The 18697-nt window shown below is 39.3% G+C and overlaps 1 protein-coding gene across 14 annotated transcripts in view; it reads right to left on the minus strand.

Moving 5' to 3' along the window:
- Positions 1-18697, minus strand: part of SYNRG (synergin gamma) — a 68349-nt gene that overhangs the window by 17101 nt on the left and 32551 nt on the right. For 10 of the 14 annotated variants that reach the window (XM_090257414.1, XM_090257404.1, XM_090257415.1 and 7 more), the window contains 3 exons: positions 11963-12907; positions 2441-3034; positions 769-932 (listed from right to left, as the gene is read on the minus strand). In XM_090257414.1, coding sequence (XP_090113540.1) covers positions 769-932; positions 2441-3034; positions 11963-12907 — 1703 coding nt within the window. The remainder of the gene's footprint in view (positions 1-768; positions 933-2440; positions 3035-11962; positions 12908-18697) is intronic. The other 4 variants (XM_090257416.1, XM_090257417.1, XM_090257408.1 and 1 more) reach the window with 2 other exon arrangements.

Here is an 18697-nt window from a genome sequence, read left to right on the forward strand (position 1 = left end):
TGCGAATTTTATCGAAAGAACCGGGTTAAAAGGGCCAGCCAGAGTCCTCTATTTATGTCAATTCAGAGGGCACCGGAAGACTTTCCTCTCAACTAAAATCACTCTCCTTCCAGCACAGTTAATCCTAGAAGCCTGCTAATGATTTATAATAACTGTAACTTCCCAGCACATGACCTGTGGATCAGAGGGAAATGTATCAGCTTCCCTCTGTGTCGCTTCATTTGTTCCAGTGACAGCATAAACTTCATCAACGGTACTCACTACACAGGGTGTACACAAGGTCCCATATCAAACCGCCGGCTTTCCCCAGCTACAATTCTGCATGTGTGTGTGTGTGTGTGTGCATGCGCATACGTGTGTGTGCATGACAGCAGGGGTGGGGGGGAACAGTTAAGTGTCAGCTGTACACAAAGACAGCACGTGACTGAGATACAGCAACATTTTCCCTTCCTCCTTCATGTTTGATGTTTTAACATTCACTAAAATGATGAAGTCGAAGTGCTCAAAAAGAATTCCATTAAACACGTCCCTCTTTGTGAAGTCCCGTGAATAATTTTGGTTTTAAGGTCACGAACTACTTTCAGTGGATGCCAAATCTGGGAGGTATTTTCATCCAGGGCTAATGTCACCACTCTCTCACTTTAATGACATATTTTATGTCTGGTGCCTTGTGTGTCACAAGTGAAAGCTGCAGGCATTTTTTCTCAGGGCCTCCGTGCTCAGCTGGCCTTGGACCTGGCCCTGTGGATAACGACCGCACTCACTCACCTCCACTTCTCCTGTCAGATCTTTATACTTGTCACGGATGACAGGCAGAGCGGGCTTCTCGCTCAGTGTGTTGGAACGGTCTCTGAAAGGCTGCTCCAAAGCCGGAGAAGGGGAAGAACGGCTTATTTCTTTATCACCAAGGCTCAAACTCCTCTTGTGTGACCCTGGGAGAAGTGGATGACATAGTCAAGGTTTTGATTACTCAGCTTAGTTCGAGCAGAGGCTCTTGCTAACGGGACCCTCTTCTGTGGGTGTCTATGTCACCAGGCACTCAGAAACGCTGTCCTCGTTCATCACGTCTGGTGAGCTATGTGTCGGACCCTTGCCATTGTGCTCTCTTGCTTGGTTTCCCTGCCTTGATTTTCTCCACTACTCTACCCTGATCTATCAGAATTCTTGCACAATCTAGTTGCAGCATCACTGCAGTCTGGAGGACTAACGTGTCCTTCTAAATACAGTATTTCTCACTTATTGCAGGTATTACATTCTAGACCCCCCCGCGACAGGTGAAAATCTGCGAAGCAGGAACCTTACACTTATATCAGTATTTATATATATTTTAAGACTTTATAAACCCTTCCCACACTTATAAACTGTTCCTAGTCCCTTATTAACCTTTTTCACTCCCTTATGAAGCTTTTCCACACTTTTATAAACACTACTTATGTTCTTAAACATATTCTACACTCTTAAACCTACGTAACTTTAACAACATACATATACAGTACCACAAAATCCCGCGATATAGTGAAAAATCCATGAAAAATTATTAAATATAGTATTTTTAAAAATGCCACGATACAGCGAGGCCGCGATAGGGGAACCGCGATAGAGAGGGGGACTGCTGTATCGGGGCGTCAGAGCCGCGCTGCTTTTCTGGTCTTAGTCGTGGGTTTGCACTTGTCTCCTACACTCTCTCAACCGAATGGAAACCGACGAGCCCTTCTGTCAAGACGGGCTTCGAGCTGAAGGGGCAAACTCAGACGCCTTCAGAGAGCAGGCAAGTAAAGCGAATGACTGAAGTCAGTCAATCGGAGATCGGAAGTGCTGGGGACAGTGACACTGGGGAGAGAGCACCCCACTGACTGGGGCCGAGGGGGTCACTGCTACTCAGATCCAGCTGACTGTCAGGAGGTGGGAATGCAGGCCTACTATTGACAGAGACTTCTTTTTAAGAAAAGCTAGAAATCCATACTGTGAAATCTCATGATTTTTATATATGGTGACTGCTTCACACATTAAAAAACCTTCTTTGTGGGTCAATAAAACAAGTCCGCAGGCTGGATCCAGATCTACAGCTACCACACTGAGGCCTCTGGATTGGAAGACACAGTCTGTAACCGGGGAACAAGAACAGAGCTAACTTGCCCACAGGTGGATCAAATCCATTTCTCTGGTACTTTTAACACAGCACACCTCCAACTAAACAAGACTGTGTGCTTAGCCCCAAAAGCAGTTATCCGAGAGATACTGGTCCAACTTTAGATCAGTCTCAGGGAAACCTTTTTTTCTTCTTCTTTTTTTTAATAGCTATCTATAATAGACTATTTCAAACACTGGAAAATCTATTTCCTGCTAAACCAGGGACCAACTTTGTATCCTAAGAAAGAACATCCAATACCTCAGTGGAAAAAAATCACAACAGTAAAAATCTACATTGAAAGCTACTCACCTTGAACAGAAAGGTCAAAGGTTGCCAGCTCACTTTTGATCATTTCTTCACTGGATTTCATTTTGCTTTGTGAATTGGCCACTAAGAAGTCAAATTTGCTGATTTTGGGCTTTTCGCTTTGAAACTCTCCAAAGTCATCTGGACATTCTTTGGGGGTGCTATGAGAAGTGCCGCTGGAAGCTGGGCTTGGACACGCGGCCTCTTGGCTCCGTTCGGCGGTGGGCAGGTCCTGGCTTGTGAAATCTTTATAGTCCCTGCTTTCACATTCCTTTTGCTCACTAGTCTGAGGAATCACATCTTTAAAATTGGCAAAAGCTGGGAAAGGAGTCCCTGGAAGAGCATCTTCACTTGCAAGGGTCATACCTTTGGACAGAGATGTCATGGTGATGTTTTCAGAACTGCCAAACGAAGTCTCTTTCTTTTGAGGAACTGAGGCAGCTGAGGAGGATCTGCTTCCTGCTGAGAGGACAAATGGAGAGAGTTTTCTGCCCTGAGATGCATCATCCCTGTCTGACCAGTCATAGCTCGTAAGTGTGCTCACTGCAAAATTGCTACTGTAGGCTCCAAAAGCAGCATATTTTAAGTCCTCTATATCTGAAAGGGAAATAAGACCCCACAATTAGAGGCAAGCTCATGATTTAGGCAAAATGCCTTAAACTGCAGAAGCAAAATGTCTAGCATATTTGATTAGTGTTATGTGATGTTGGAGCTAACTAAATTTAGAACTTGTGCTAAAATTAAAGGAGTTGAGCTGTAAAATCTGATCTTTAAAAATCCACATTAGCCTTGATTTGTCATTTACATTTAGTTACAAAGAGTCATTTCCTTTGGATACAAAAATTACTGAAAAAAGGCTCATCTACAAATGTATATACTGTCTGACATGAGAATAGGGTCATTTAATAAATTGTTCACCTATAACCTTTAAAATGTATTTACAATACTCCCTAGCTAAAACATGTCTCTTTTGCCTTGACTTTGTTGGAAAATGTCCCTTTAAAACATGAACATATGAAATGTAAACAAGCTAATTAAAAATTGACACTTTCTCAAAACTAACATGAAAATAATGTTACCTAAATTTTAATAAATTATTAGGAGTTTCTGTCTCAAGCCAGGCCAAATATGTGATTTTAATTAAGCAGTTACTTACCTAGTTGTTATTTTGGTCACTACGGACATCATATTTCTGTGACGGACTATGAGGAAAGAAAAATCAATCTAATCTATGTTAGCCTCTAAAAGACAGTCAAAGGTCTGGGTCCCGTTGGGCTCCTGTTTCTCCAACTGTCAGCCCCTCATTAAAAAAAAAAAAAAAAAAAAAAAAAAAAGGAAAAAGAAAAAGACAAAAAGAAAGAAATGCTGGGACAAAAGACTGATTTTACATTCTTAATACATGTCTAAATAATTTAAGAGGCAGCATAAAACAGCAGAAAGAATGTAGGTTTTTGATTTAGACAGACGTGGGTCCAACACCCAGCCCTGCCGCCACCTTACTTGTTTGACAGCAGGCAAGCTATTTATCAGTTTTAATCTTCGTTTCTCATCTGTAAGATGAAAGGACCACATACGTGGAAGGGCTGTGTTGTGACAATTAACGATAACGTGTGTAAAGGACCCAAAGCTTGGTAAGCAATACGTAACAGCATAGTGGCCACCAGCCTCAATTTGACATTTAGTTGCTACATTAGGGTTTGAAATGAAATTATTTCAAAGTAAAAATGAAATGTCAACTCATCACTGTAGTGGTCTTACTAGGGAAACTTTCTTGTCATGTTTAAAAGATCAAAGTCAGACAAAATAATATTGAATGTAAACTGTAATTGAAAAATAAAATTTTTTAAAAGAAAAAAAAAAAAAGACCAAAGTCTGCTGAGGCTGAGTAACACCGCACATGACAGACAGTGTGTGGAGAAGCCACCTTTGCAGCAGCCTGTCCATTTGTCAGGCTGGCTCATGTTCGGCTTCATTTCAGTCACTGTTATATACGAGGAAAGATGGCCCCACGCAAGACTCCCTCTCTGACAAGCACAGACATGGTTTACAGAGAAAATGCTCAGATGTGTTGTGATCCAGGTTTTCATAACTAAGTCAACAGGTGGCCCACACTGGGCTGATCCACAGCCCGCCACACGTCTCTTTCTTTTTAAACCCTACCAGGAAAAGGGTACTAAATTCATAATAAAAATGGAATACCCTAGATATACAAAAAAGGCCAACCTTCAAATTTGGCTTATTAAACAGAAGGAAAAAAGATTCAGGTGAAAAATGTATAATCTCAAACGAATGGAAAATACTTTAAGCAAAACACTTCCTTGGTCTCTGGCTGTAGTGTTCTGTTCTCCCCACCACTTACAAGGATCAGAAAGTACCCTGACTCAGATGAGGTGAAATTCAACCAACAGGCAGCTGCAGTCAAGCACAAGACTAGTCTTCCAGGGGTATATTCAGAAGAATGTTTCATAAAACAGATATTTTTATTATTAGACCCTCCCAGAAAGCTCTCTGGGGAAGAAGCTATATTATGAAATGCTCCCAGAAGCTCATCTACTAAAAGGGTAGCAATTTTTCCAGAAACCAAAATAAATTTAATGAAAAGTTAAGCTGTAGTTTAAACATCGCAACGAAGTTGTGATGGCAATAAAAAGACTCTTTTGCTCCATTATGCAACAAGAAAAAATAAAAATTAGAAATGACTGTAATATAATCATGTAAAAGGCATTAAAAGAAATAAGGGATTACCTTAGCTGAAAAGTATTTTTATACTACTACGTGTCTTTAACAAATCTTATATTTTATACTTAAACAAAAATAATGAAAAATATACAAAATATACTAAAATCAAGCCTCAAGGTTGATTTTTAAATTTTACTTTGCTTATTTATTGGCTACTGTAGTATAAAAAAAGGAATTTACTAAAGTGCAATTCATTTGAACACACAAGGAAGTACTAAAAGTGATATTATTGTGTTGGCCAAAACGTCCATTTGGTTTTTTCCATGGATGGCTCTAGTAGTGCTTAGTTGCCTTTAACTTTACTTGAAACAATTTTGTTAGACTGTATTGTGACAGCTGCCATATCAGTGTGCGTTAAATAAAAAAAACAACTTATCAAAATTGGTGAATTTTTGTGCAGCCATTTTAACACTGAAGATGGAAGAAGATATACAACATTTTTGGTGTATTATGCTTTATTATTTCAAGAAAGGTAAAAAGGCAAGTGAAATGCCAGAAAAGATTTGTGCAGCATCAGTTGTAACTGATCAAATGTATAAAAAGTGGTCTGTGAAGTTCTTTGGCACTATTGACATTTTGATCAAATCATTCTTTGCTGTGGGGCTGCCTTATGCATCACAAGATTTTTAGCAGCACCCCTGGCCTCTACCTATTAGAAGCCAATAGCAGGAGATAGCCGACATGCTCAAAATATCCAAATCAATATAGTTATTGGTGAAAATGTCTCTTTTATTTTATGGAAAAAACCCATATAGACTTTTTGGCCAACCCAATACACAGAAATGTGAAACTACTGTATGTATCCCTAAACCTTAGCATTTATAAACAATATAAAAACAGAGTAGTATTCCCCAGCACAGTGAATATTAGAAAGCCCTGTTCTACAAAAATGAGGTAAATCAGTTCACTGAGGGTAGGTCAAACCAAGAAATTCCTCATTTCCCATGTTAACAGTTCTACATTTTCTATGCAGTCAAATTATATCTATTTGTAAGATGGTCTTAAAAATATTAAAGATTCTGTAAGACCTACAACATAAGTGATGGAGGCCCCATCTGGAAAAAGAATATGAAATAACCCACAGTTTATTTTGTAATCACTGAAGTTGCTACAGACGGGATTTCAATTTGATAGCTGAATTCTGAGAATTCAAGAGAAAAAGGAGAAAGAAAACAGAGACTGGGTGCAATAAACTGAACAGAGGGTGACTACTGTATTTCCAATTCTGCCGGAGAACTCTGAGGCTGTGCTAGGTCGAACTTCAATTGCACAGATAATAGGCCAAAGTGTGTGCTTCAATACATGTATTTGTTTGCAGCCAGGAATGTCCTATTACAAAGGCCAAAGGAATAAACTATGCAATCTGCTTTTCATCCTGTATCTCAAATCACAACATGGACTTCTTGCTTATGTTAGTAAGTAACCCTATCTGTCTGTTCCGTAACCTCCATTAAAATCCCCTCGGAACCGATGCTGTCCATGAAAACAAGGCATTTCTTGGAACAAAGAATGTGAGCTGCCACTACAGGACACAGAAGGCCATCCCAATTCCCACGGACATTTTCTAAAGCTGTAAAGCATATGCCCAGGTGATTAAGAGTTAGAGGCTTTTGAGAAAGTGTTTTGGAAAAGAAGAAAGGAGATACGTGTGCAGATTCCACTATTCCCTAGTATTTTATATAACAATAAAAATAGTCAATGGGTTCAGGAAGGGTCTTTGAAAAAACTAAATATCTTGTAATTTCCAATACTGACTTAATCCAAATTTCATTTACCAAAGCAAACCATGAAATATTTATATATTTCAACGTCTTTCTACCCTGGCCCTATTCTACCCTCCGAGATCAGTCATAGTCACGTTCTCTATTAATTATAAAACCTGGTCTGACTGTATCCTATGTCCCCAGCACCTTCATAGGTGTTGTTGAGGAAAACAGGAAGATGCTGTCGTATAACTGCTTGCCGGTGTTTTCTAATCGGTATAGAAACCTGCCATTCTTTTGTACTGACTCATATCTATCTATGGTTTAAATGCTATCCCTGCTACCTGTAAGTACCTGCAGTTTTCCCTGTCAGTGCTTTAAGTTCAATGAAGGAAAGTGGTAATACTGTGGATATTTTAAGTCAGAGGAAGCTGGAAGGCCAACAAATGGTGTCAGGACATACAGTGGGACTGCTCGTGGTCATCATTAAAAAAGCCCTGACAGATGTGGCTCAGCTAGAGCATCATCAAAAAGCCCTGGAAGGTGTGGCTCAGTTGGCTGGGGCATCGTTCTGTGACCAAAAGGTTGCGGGTTCGAGTCCCAGTCAGGGCTTGTATAATCCCTGGTCTGGGCACATTCGGGAGGCACCCAACCAGTGTTTCTCTCTTGCATCAATATTTCTCTCTCCCATTAATATTTATGTTTCTCCCTTCCTTTCTCTCTAAAAAGCAATGAAAAAAATGTCCTCAGTTAAGGATAAAAAATAAAAATAAAATATTTTGATTGAGTTATTTTAGGATTTAGCCCAGCTTCTTTAATATTGCCAGGGTCTCCTACATGTTCATTTGCTACTTTTAAAAATCAGCAGGGACTTTAATGTGAACAATAGAGTGATTGTAGAATATAAATATTATACATCTGTACAATCAGGCACTGAGGTATGAAGGTAAGCACTAACTATATCTTACTTAACTTGGTGCTGGGGTAAACAAAATTCTGTTTTTTTGATTGTTTAAACCAACAGCATATAGTTCTTTAAGTCTTCATTGCAAGTTTATATTATTACATTATTAAAACTTCCTCCCTAAACGTAAATGTTATTCTGGAAACATTAGTTGTTCAATTTGTGAATGTGATTGTTTTACACTCAGTCATATTCCGTCATTTTCTGCAGCCTGCTCAGGTAACTGCAGAAAGTAGTTAAAATAAAAGTCCCAGATAAACCAATCTAACAGTAGATAATTCCACTGATGGCCTGTCTCAGCCAAAGCTACCACAAGACTGGTCTTATGTGTGGCGCCAGAAATTCCTAAATAACAAGCGCATGGTATTATCACTCTAGATGGAAACTACACCAAAATCTCTGTGGCCAAATCCGTTAGCAGTAACACAAGGGTTTTGAAACCAAGTATTATTCGACTTTCTAAAGCATTATGCTCTGGAATACATGATATTTTAAAAAGCAGAACCAGCTTTTCTTAGAGTTACTCTAAACCCCAATATGCAACTTTCTTTCTTTCTCAGATGGCATATTTCAGATAGTATAAGTAATCTCCCAGGAATCCTATTAAAAATCCTTATCTTCAAAAGTTTAATTTCCTTTCTGCCTCAAATTTTAAAAAAGGAACAAAGACCTAAGGCCTTATATTGTAAGAAAAAAAAATTAAACCATAGAAACAATCCTTTTTGCCCAGGTTTTTATTGGTCTTGGGTTTCTGGTCTGAATACAATAATAGTCCCAAGATCTTTTGATATTATTATACTCTAAAATGGAAAAACGTTTTTTTCCAAACTTGGCCTATTCTTAACTTTTGTGGGGGCTTTTTAAGACATTGTGAAGCTGGAAGGACAAGACGCTCTGCAATTAGAGGATGGAGCACCCAATTTCAAACTCAAATCAAATTCACACTGAAGACTTCCTAGTATTAACATGGAACACCTGCCATTACAGAGATTATCAATTTAAGTTCAGTTTACATTTAATGTGATCAGAAGGCCATCTCAATACCATTTGATAATTTATTTTAAATTAATTTACAGACATCTAGTTATTAACAGATGTGTCCCTCTCTCCCCAACACTGAGCTCTTAGGTCTGTTCCTTCACCTTCCCTCCTCCTCACAACAGGACTCCGACTGGAGGCAGGTTCTGCGATCTTTACTAACCCATAAAATCTCAGTTTCTTCACTAGAAGAAAGGAGTAAATTTTATAATATGTAAAATAATATACAGTTTACACTTTAAAAATGTTTAAAGTTATATTTTAATCCAGTGCCTGTTAAAAACTCTTATTAGTGGAATTATAAGGGGCAAGGCTAAAATGCATCAGCACTTTTCTTAGGAGGAAGGTGTCTGAGGAAATAAAACAAATCCTCAATCACAGGAGATGCTATTGCTTTAAACTTGATATGGGATTTCTTTGGTCTAACCTTGAAAAAGTAAAAATACACACACCCTCACACTTTCAAAATATGCCAAAGAATTATTTATTAACATAGGACTTACAGATCACAAAAGAGTGGTACAGAAAAGCTGGAAAAGAAGTCATCAGAATAAGCATGCAGATCAGTATTTGCAGTGGAATATACCAAAGCAAGTTCGAAAAGGCACATTCACACAGAATATGTCTAACTTGAAAAGAAAGACATCAGAAAAGCAGCCAAAAAAGGGGAAAAAAAAAAAGGCGTTGATTAAAATACAAAGATTTTCACTGTCAAGCAAGAGCTACTTTACAGGTAGATAGGTAAGGTAGGTAGCTACAGAAGTCCTCCTAACCCTTTGAGTGTCACGAATGAAGGTAAACTCTTGCTGCCAACAAAACCAGATGATTAATGACTGCACATCAAGATGCTTCAGTGCCGAGAGATTAAATTTAGTGGGCGGGACAAAAGCAGTCTCGTTGAAATTATATGCAGCAAGAGCTCAAAGGGTTAAATGTAATAATATGCAGAAAAATCAAGCAATGTTATTAGCAATATCTACCTTCCATACAAAGAATTATAGCAAGAGTTCAAAGAGACAGTATCCCCTTCAGAGTTAAGTTAGGGTTTCTAAATAGGGTAAAGGTCCAGAGATGGCAGTCTACTACGTTTTATTCTCTCTTCATCAGCCCACTTCTAATTTCTCCAACAAGAAGTACCTTTAACCCTCAAACTAAGAGAGCAAGAGATACTGTGGCCACCATGAGGCTAAAGGAAAACCAAGTACCTTGAAGAAGTCCCTGCCATTTACCCTCTACAATACATTTACGAAGCAGTTTTGCTCAACAAGAATATAGTGCATTGCTCAGATGTCAACCCCTTTCACAACCGCTCTAAAGGGATACTGCTCCTTGCCAACAGGTTTACAGATCAAAAGTAGGAAACAATCTGCTTTTAAGAATATCCTCAAACTGAAGATACTTGGCTTGAACATTACAGGTTCTAAGCTGGGAATGTTTTAAACATACATAAAAGAACATGAACACAAAAATTATTTTAACAGGTCAATCAGAACAAACTCAGTCAAAAAACCAATCTCCCCTCCCCAAATAAAATGGGAGGAAAAAAAAAAAAAAAAAAAAAAGACATCCAAACCCAGATCGGACTTTTCCCATAAAGACATCTAGTTTGGCACTGTGAAAGAATATAGATTCACTTTCAGAAAAATAGCTTCTAATTAATAATTTCATAGTCTCGAAGGCTACTTTACTTGTTATGAGATTTTAAAATAAAAATCAAATAGGTATTGTTCAGAAAATGGAGCACTTTGCAACCAACGGTAGTGGCTCAAGCAGCTCATACAAAAAAAGGGAAACAAATTCATTCTATCAAATAAACAGCAGCAAAACAAAATGTATAGGAAACCATCTGAGGAAAAGTACAAAAAAAAAAAAATAAGGAAGTAGTCAGGGGCACAAGGAGCTCTGAAGATAGCCCATTGCACTTGGGAAATACCTTAGCACATAGCAATGTGAAACACATGTCTACGGTAACTTGCTCCTGACTCAGCACCCTGTTTAAGGATACATCCAACATTTCAATAGCCAGAGGATAGGTACAATTTTGTTTTCTGACTGCAAAAGTCATAACACTTTATAGTTTCTGCCTGAATCTGTAAACTTGGAAGTGTGTTATGTGTCCCTCTCTAGTTAAAAAACAGCAACAACAAACCCTTCATATGCATAATAAATTTTCTAGACTAATACAGTAACACTGAGATATTTCTCATTATTAAAGGCCACAAAATAGGTTTATCTTTCTATATGTATATCAAATAATAAAACAAAATAAAAACTAGGACACTTGGGAATCTAGTTTTTATGACAAGAAGTTAAACTAGATAGAGAGTAAACTAGAGAGTAAACTACAATACATGAAAATCCATACAGAATTTTAAGAGGGCTCCCTTATATTTTCAAACACTCTATAAAAAAGTGAGTAGTTACCCTATTCTACCACCTACAGACCTGTTACTATTTAATACTTCCAATAGTAGCGTTAACACTGAAAACGGTCCCTGAACCCCACCAACTCATGCCCTCTTCTTCGCCAGACCCTGGAACACAGCACACCCATCTACAAGCTCTTCCCCTCTCCTTCTCTTGGAGGGGCGTCTCAGACTGCAGTACCACTGGCTGGACAGTCTTACTTTATTGGCATAACAAGAGTCAGTCTCTGTAAACCAAACAGAATACTATACTGGCAGCTGTCAAATGCACCCAAGGGAAATAAAAAGGAGAGGGAAACTCAGACCTCACTCACAGAAATGGAGGAACATTACTGACACTGCAAAAATCTTCATAAAAACTTCTGGCAATGTGCAGTTATCTAGCAGTGGATTTTTATGTGTCTCTAATACCAAGTTGGTGTTAGATTTCAAAAATAAAACTATTTTAGCTATCCAAATCTAAGCTCCGTAGTATTCATGGTATCCACAGACTCAAAGTTAATACTGCTTTAAGGGGTCTGGTAACAAAGATGTTAATTATTAGAAATTCATAAAGGTTAAGAGCCAGAGCCTTACTCGTCTGTAACTCAACACCCATAGAACCACCTTTGAAATCTACGTCGCCATCACCAGAGCAATCTCACCAATTCCTCACCTGCAGCTGGAGGATGCTGGCCACTAACTGTTGGTAAGTCCAGAGAGCTATCAGACATGACATGCTTAAGATCTCCTCCCACATCAGCCAGTTTCATGTCAAACTGAACAGAGAGTGCATCTTCCGAGTCCTCCTTGCCAACACTGCTGCCACCAATGGAAGGGAGATCCAAGGACTTCACTGAAGCAGAGTCTTCTTTGGTGTGTCTGAAAGCCACTGCTTTCTCTCCCAGGGACTTGTCAGAGTTCATGGAAGAAAATTTACTGGAGTGGAAGTCGGCAAAATCATCATCACTCTTTCCTGAAGGAGTATTATCTTTCAGGTCTTCAGCACCTGGTCCAGATCCTTCCAGAGAAAGCTGTTTGAAGACATCGTATTTGGTAGATGAAGCAGCTGAGTTGGGCCCACTCTTCACCGTGTTGCTCGAGCCGCTGGCTAGTGGAACAGGACTGGCCTCCTCTTTAAGGGCGTCATATTTGTCATCTGCCTTTTGCTCAGATGAAACAGAGCTATTACTGAAAGCAATAAAATCTGCAAAGTCATCCTGCTCCCCAATAGATGCTGGACTAGAATACTCCCCAAAAAGGTTGAATTCTCCAAAATCATCAGCCAGACTAGATTTAGTCGCTCCCAACGCCACCGTGGCTGCAGCAGGTCCTGTTGATGGTGCTCGTGTAGAAACAGATTTTGATGCGCTAAATGCAGCTGGAAGAGACAGTGGTTTCTCACTGCTGCAATTAACTGAGGAAAACATATCTAACTCTGCTAAGTTCAGAGGGGTTTTCACTTGTGTTTGTGGTTTCTGTTGTACAGCTCCTGAGGGGAAGGCGGCTGGAAAAGTTTTGTCTTTTGTTGGTGGCTCTAGGGGTGATACACTGTCGGCAGTTTTAAAGTCGGTGAAACCATCATCTGTCCCTGCAGCTCTGAACTCTGCAAAGCTCTCTCCTGAAAGAAAAACACAGAGCCGAGTCAGTCAGCACGCTGAGCTGCAAACACGATGCCAGCACAGTAAACGGCAAGCATACTTTTACAGACTTCTCCCTGACTGCCTCAACACAAGTTAAATGCCGTTTAAACCCTACCAAATATTCCTTTGCAAGCTACATCTTTGTTTCCACATCGAAGGCTAGCGATAGAAAACAAAAGTCGCACTGAGAGCACCTAACAGCATCATCTGCACTTGCTCCCGTTAGTGCGATGGTCTCCTGGTGCCAGGGCCTCCGGCTGGCCAGAGGCACTGCTCGCAGGACTTCGCCCGCTGTGGCGAATGATAGAATAAAAAGCCGGTGTTGAAGAGTCATATTAAAATAGTGGCCCTTAAAAGATAAAATGTGTTACATGGTGATCAATCAGGAAAAATATATCACAGGTACCAATGAAATATTATGAAAAACACTACATCTAATATTTAGGATATACAACACTTTGTTTAACTCGGCATGTTAAGCCTATCATTAGACATTGGTGGTCTTGTTCAGAAGTACACAGAGACATTAACTTAAAGGCAACTGATGAAAATCATTCTGGCTAAGGCCACACTGTGAAGCAGCTTCTTCTCCCTATGCTCTCTAACACAGAAGATTAATCGCACAAAAAAATCTGTCAGAACTTGAGTTTTTCTTGAAATCAGCCACCTCACTGAGCACTTCCTTATTAATATTCAAAGAGATCTGAATATACACCAACTCTGTTATTCTGATGGAATATTTTATTAATTTTTTAGAGAAAGTAAGTATTAATGTGTTTCTCATAAATATCTAAATAGACTCAGTTAAGATACTGATAAAAATGTGCAGCCATGATTCTTATTAGGTTTTCTCTTCTTTATTATCAGTTATGTTATCACTCATAGGTATGAGGTTGGGATGCAAATGGTCTTAGTTTTCCAATGGTGTCTGAAGGTCTTCTATAAAATCCACTAGGTAATACCAGGTAATAAAAACCAGAGATAAACCAAATATAAATATAGCTATATTAACATCACTTATTTAAAAATGAGTGCCATTTCTAAAGAGTTATCAATTAAAATACAAGCTTTCATTTCCTCATCCACTCTTTAAATTCTATTTTTCTTTAAAAAATGAGATATAGAAATATATGAACTATAAATATGTATTTAAAACCAAAATTCAATTCTTAAAATTGTCATTAAAACAATACAGGCTTTAAATATATTGTGCATGTAGAATGATACATCATATGAAAAAGCATGGAAAATAATGGAAGCTGATTTCTCTTCCTAATCTGAGATACTTAACCAATTTTCCAGCATAATTCATCAACACAGAGAAATCCATTTAATATCATTAGGGAAACTTTAGAAAGAGAGGAAAAGCTTTCAGAATTCCTCTATTATATGTTTGTAAGATGTATCACCAATAAAACTCTAGTCAATTTCACAAACTGACAGGAGAATTAGGTGTAAAACTTAAAAAAAAAAATTACCTTAGTACTTTAGGCAAATATATTACTGATATTTGTATTATTTCTGTAAATGAAAAGGTAACAAGCAGCCAATTTTTGTCACAGCCAAAATTTTGATGTGCTGCTTTGAAATATCTGTGAAATTGACAAGTTTTGCCTTATGATTTTTAAAAAGAAATCACCACAACAAACTAAACTTACTGATGAATTGTAAACTTTTCCATTAGAAATGTAAGCTGGGTGAAAGGGTTAAAAAGAAATTAAAATGGATGGGTTTACAAGTTCAAATACAAAGGGGATTTTGGGGCAAATAATTCAGTTACAGTCATTTGAAGCTTGCATATCAGCAGGTCCATTAAGTATATTACTTCATGGGTAGCTTTTCAGTCAACCTCTGAATCCTCATAAGTTTGCTTCTCTAATTGCTACTTTTTAGGTCCTAAAAACATTTCAAAAGAGATCACTTTTTGCTAAAACTTCAGTAACTGTCACTTATCTATATAAAACATTTTCCTTATCAACTTTAATTTATGGTTTAAACTGTAGGGTAGAAAAAAGGAAATATTATTAAACTCTCAATTTGTAACCAAACCAACCCTCAGCTCTGAATATAACACCATAAGAATTTTTTTAATATGCTTTATTGATTATGCTGTTACAGGTGTCCCAATTTCTTTTCCATTTGTACCCTCTACCCAGTGACCCACCTCCCTCCAGCTGCCCCCCCCCTTAGTCCATGCCCATTGGTTGTGCATATAGTTCTTTTCAACATCTTCCTGTCTACTCCACTCCCTCCTACTATGCTTCTTAATTCCTGCACCATCTCCTTCCCTTTCCCCGCTTCCCCCTCCCTGCTGACCTCCCCCCAGTATGTTCCCCATACCTATAATTCTTTTCCTACTCTTGATGCCTACTTAGTTTGCCTTTGTTTCAATTCCCTAGCTTCTGTTGTTGGTTGTTGTGATACAGTTTTCATTTTAATGTTCATAGTTTTGATCCTCCTTCTCCTAAACAAGTGCCTTTAACATCTCATATAACAGTGGTTTGGATCTCATGAACTCCTTCAGTTTTACTTTGTCCTGGAAGCACTTTCTCTGCCCTTCTGTTCTGAATGACAGCTTCGCTGGATAGAGTAATCGTGGTTGTAGGTTTTTGCTTTTCATTACTTTGAATATTTCTTGCCAGTCCCTTCTTTCCTGCAGAGTTTCTTTTGAGAAATCAGCTAAGAGTCTTATTGGGACCCCTTTGTACATAATTCTCTGCTTCTCTCTTGCTGCTTTTAAGTTTCTCTCTTTACCCTTAGTTTTTGACATTTTGATTATAATGTGTCTTGGTGTGGTTCTCCCTGGGTCCAGTTTTTTTGGAACTCTCTGTGCTTCCTGGACCTGTAAGCCCATTTCCTTCCCTAAGTTAGGGATGTTCTCCTTCATTATTTTTTCACATAATTTTTCAATTTCTAGTTCTTCTTCTTCACCTTCTAGCAACCCTGTGATTCGGATGTTGGCCTGCTTACAGCTGTCCCATAGGTTTCTGAGCCTCTCCTCATTTTCTTCACTTTTCGTTTCCTCTTTCTGCACTGGTTGACTGTTCCTTCCCTTTGTTCTGATTTGTTGATTTGATCCCTGGTTTTCCTTCCCTCACCACTTGTTTCGTATGTGCTTTCATTTATTTCAGCGGAACTAGCCTTCATTCCTTCCCCGTCTTGTTTAAGATCTGCTGTTAGGTCTGTAACCATTTTTATAACCAAAGCTCTGAACTGTGTCTCAGAAAGATTTCCTATCTGCTGATCCATTAGATTAGATATTTGCTGTCTGGTCAGCTGCATCACCGGGATCTCTATCATGATCTGTGCCATCCTGAGTTTGTGTTTACCTTTGCTTCCTGGGTGGGGCTGTCACACCTCCTATGCTATAGGGGGTGGAGCCCCATGCACTCCTCACTACCGGGCAAACCTTCTCACCACACTGTGGCTATTTGTATGGGCGCAGGGGTCCAAGATGGATTCCTGCCGTTCACTCTCCACTGAGAGACCAGCAGCTTCCTCCTCCGTCCCTACCCCCTCTGGCCCTCACAGTCCGAGGCAATGGGAGTCTACCTTCCCCAGCGTTGTAATCATGAGCTGACAGGTCTGGTCTGCAGCCAGCAGTGCCCCCCAGGTGCTTCTCGACTCTTTTTAAATACAGGTGTTTGTGCTTACTGCCATCACTGCAGCTGCGGCAGCCAGCACAGCTTGAGCTCTCTACCCCGGCTTCGCCCCTCCTACCCATCCGGACAAGCGCCACTTGTTTATAACTTCATATGTTGGACTTCCATGTAACTTTATTTTGTGGAACTTCTGGTTATTTCTGGTTTTGCGGTAGTTGTATTCCTTCTCAGTTGTGGAGGGAGATGGAGCATGTCAGTCTAGGCCTACCTAGTCCCACCTAGTTAACTTTTGCTGTTCCTTCAGATCTTAGCTCAAGCATTACCTCCTCCAGGAAGCCCTCCCTTCCCCACCTAGGTCAAATCCCCTTATTGTGGGCCAATACCATAAAATTCTTCATAAGATCTAAGATACTAAGATATTTTGTCAGGCCAATGTATTTGTTTTTAAATTTTTTAATTTATTGATTTTAGAGTGAGAAACACTCATTTATGCATTCATTGGTTGATTCTTATTTATTTATTTATTTATTTATTTTTTAGAGAGAAGGGAAGGGAGAGGGAAAGAGAGGGAGAGAAACATCAATGTGTGGTTGCCTCTCATGTACCCCCCCCCCAACTGGGGACCTGGCCCAAAACCCAGGCATGTGCCCTCACTGGGAATCAAACTGGCGACCCTTGGTTCGCAGGCCAGCACTCAATCCACTCCGCCATACTACCCAGGGCCATTGGCTGATTCTTCTATGTGCCCTGACCTGGGATCAAACCCACAACCTTGGTGTATTGGGATGATGCACTAAACAACTGAGCTACCGACCAGGGCCAGTGTATTTTTAATGCAAGTAGAATAAAATATGTTCTCCTAAAATGAGCAAGGCTGGCATTTCTGCTTGGAAGGCCATAGAGTTAACACTAAGACAGGAATGAAAGCAAGCATGTGAAAATAGCAACAACAATCTGGGACTCTGTGAATAAAATACCACAAAGCAGGACTGTGGTGCTGCCTACATTTTGGTGGCGCCATTGTCCTTCCCAGGAATAACGTACATATGAGCACCAACACCACAGTACACAAAGAACCCTGATAATAGAGCATGCTCTTTACTCCGAACTTGCCTTGGCCCAAGGGTTAATGGAAGCACTGCTAGGAGTAAATGACACACTAACAAGCCATGAGTTCCTCTAGGGTTTGTCTTCGTGCTCCTAGTACCTACTGCAGGCACGGAAGAAGGAGTACGTTATCACATCCTAAAGGCTTGACTGAAACACAAAGAAGCATTTCTTAGAATGTAAGAACTGTAAGGGACTGAGTATGTCTAGAAGAGGGGAGGTCCCCTTCTTAGAGACATGTAAGCAGTACACTTTCTACTTTAACTTTCACATACAGTTACCTTTCGTATATTCTCCCCCGACCCCTACTCTCACCCTAATCCCCTAGGCAGAAAGGTGAAAGAACAAATGATTGTTGAAGGATATCCCAAATCTGAGTGCAGTACACAAAGGAGAATGAGGGACTGCTTCCAGGAAGAAATCCTCAGAGTATACAAATTTCATAGCATTCGCAGCTAAGCTCTGAAGGACACAATTTGGCATATGGATTATCTAAACCCCACACATTAGGTTTATAGTAGCATTTAACCACAAGCGTCACTTTTACACTTTACATATATGGCTCGCACACCTTCATTCTACATTCCTTTCCATTCTATTTAAGCCCTTCTATCCAGGTAGAAACCACACATGCGCAGAAAACCCTTTCACTTCATCTTATTAAATTATAACCAATTTTGAAAATCTTGAAAAGTAAGACTGGTTGTTGCCTTTTGCAAAGTCCACAGATCGCTGCACTGCCAACAGTTCAAGTCTTGGGGAACATTAAAATACCTGGAAGTAGTCACAGCCCTCCATTTGTTACAGGAGTCTAATGTGGCCTGAAGGCTTCTGGTGAAAGGGAATACACTATCTTTAGAGGAAATCGCATCGGTTTGGAGTTTGCCCTAAATTTGAGACAATAATTTCCAATAACTGAACCACATTTTACTTCCTTATAATTTCCAGAGACACAGAGAAAAAGAAAAAATCACACACAATAAAATAAAAGGCACCTTTAGGAATATTACTGACAGAACCTTCCAAGATCTCTTTTATCAGAAATTGAAATAATTTATT

Source organism: Furipterus horrens, unplaced genomic scaffold, assembly GCF_987537825.1.
Source record: "Furipterus horrens unplaced genomic scaffold, mFurHor1.1.pri manual_scaffold_11, whole genome shotgun sequence".
NCBI classification, from domain to species: Eukaryota; Metazoa; Chordata; class Mammalia; order Chiroptera; family Furipteridae; genus Furipterus; species Furipterus horrens.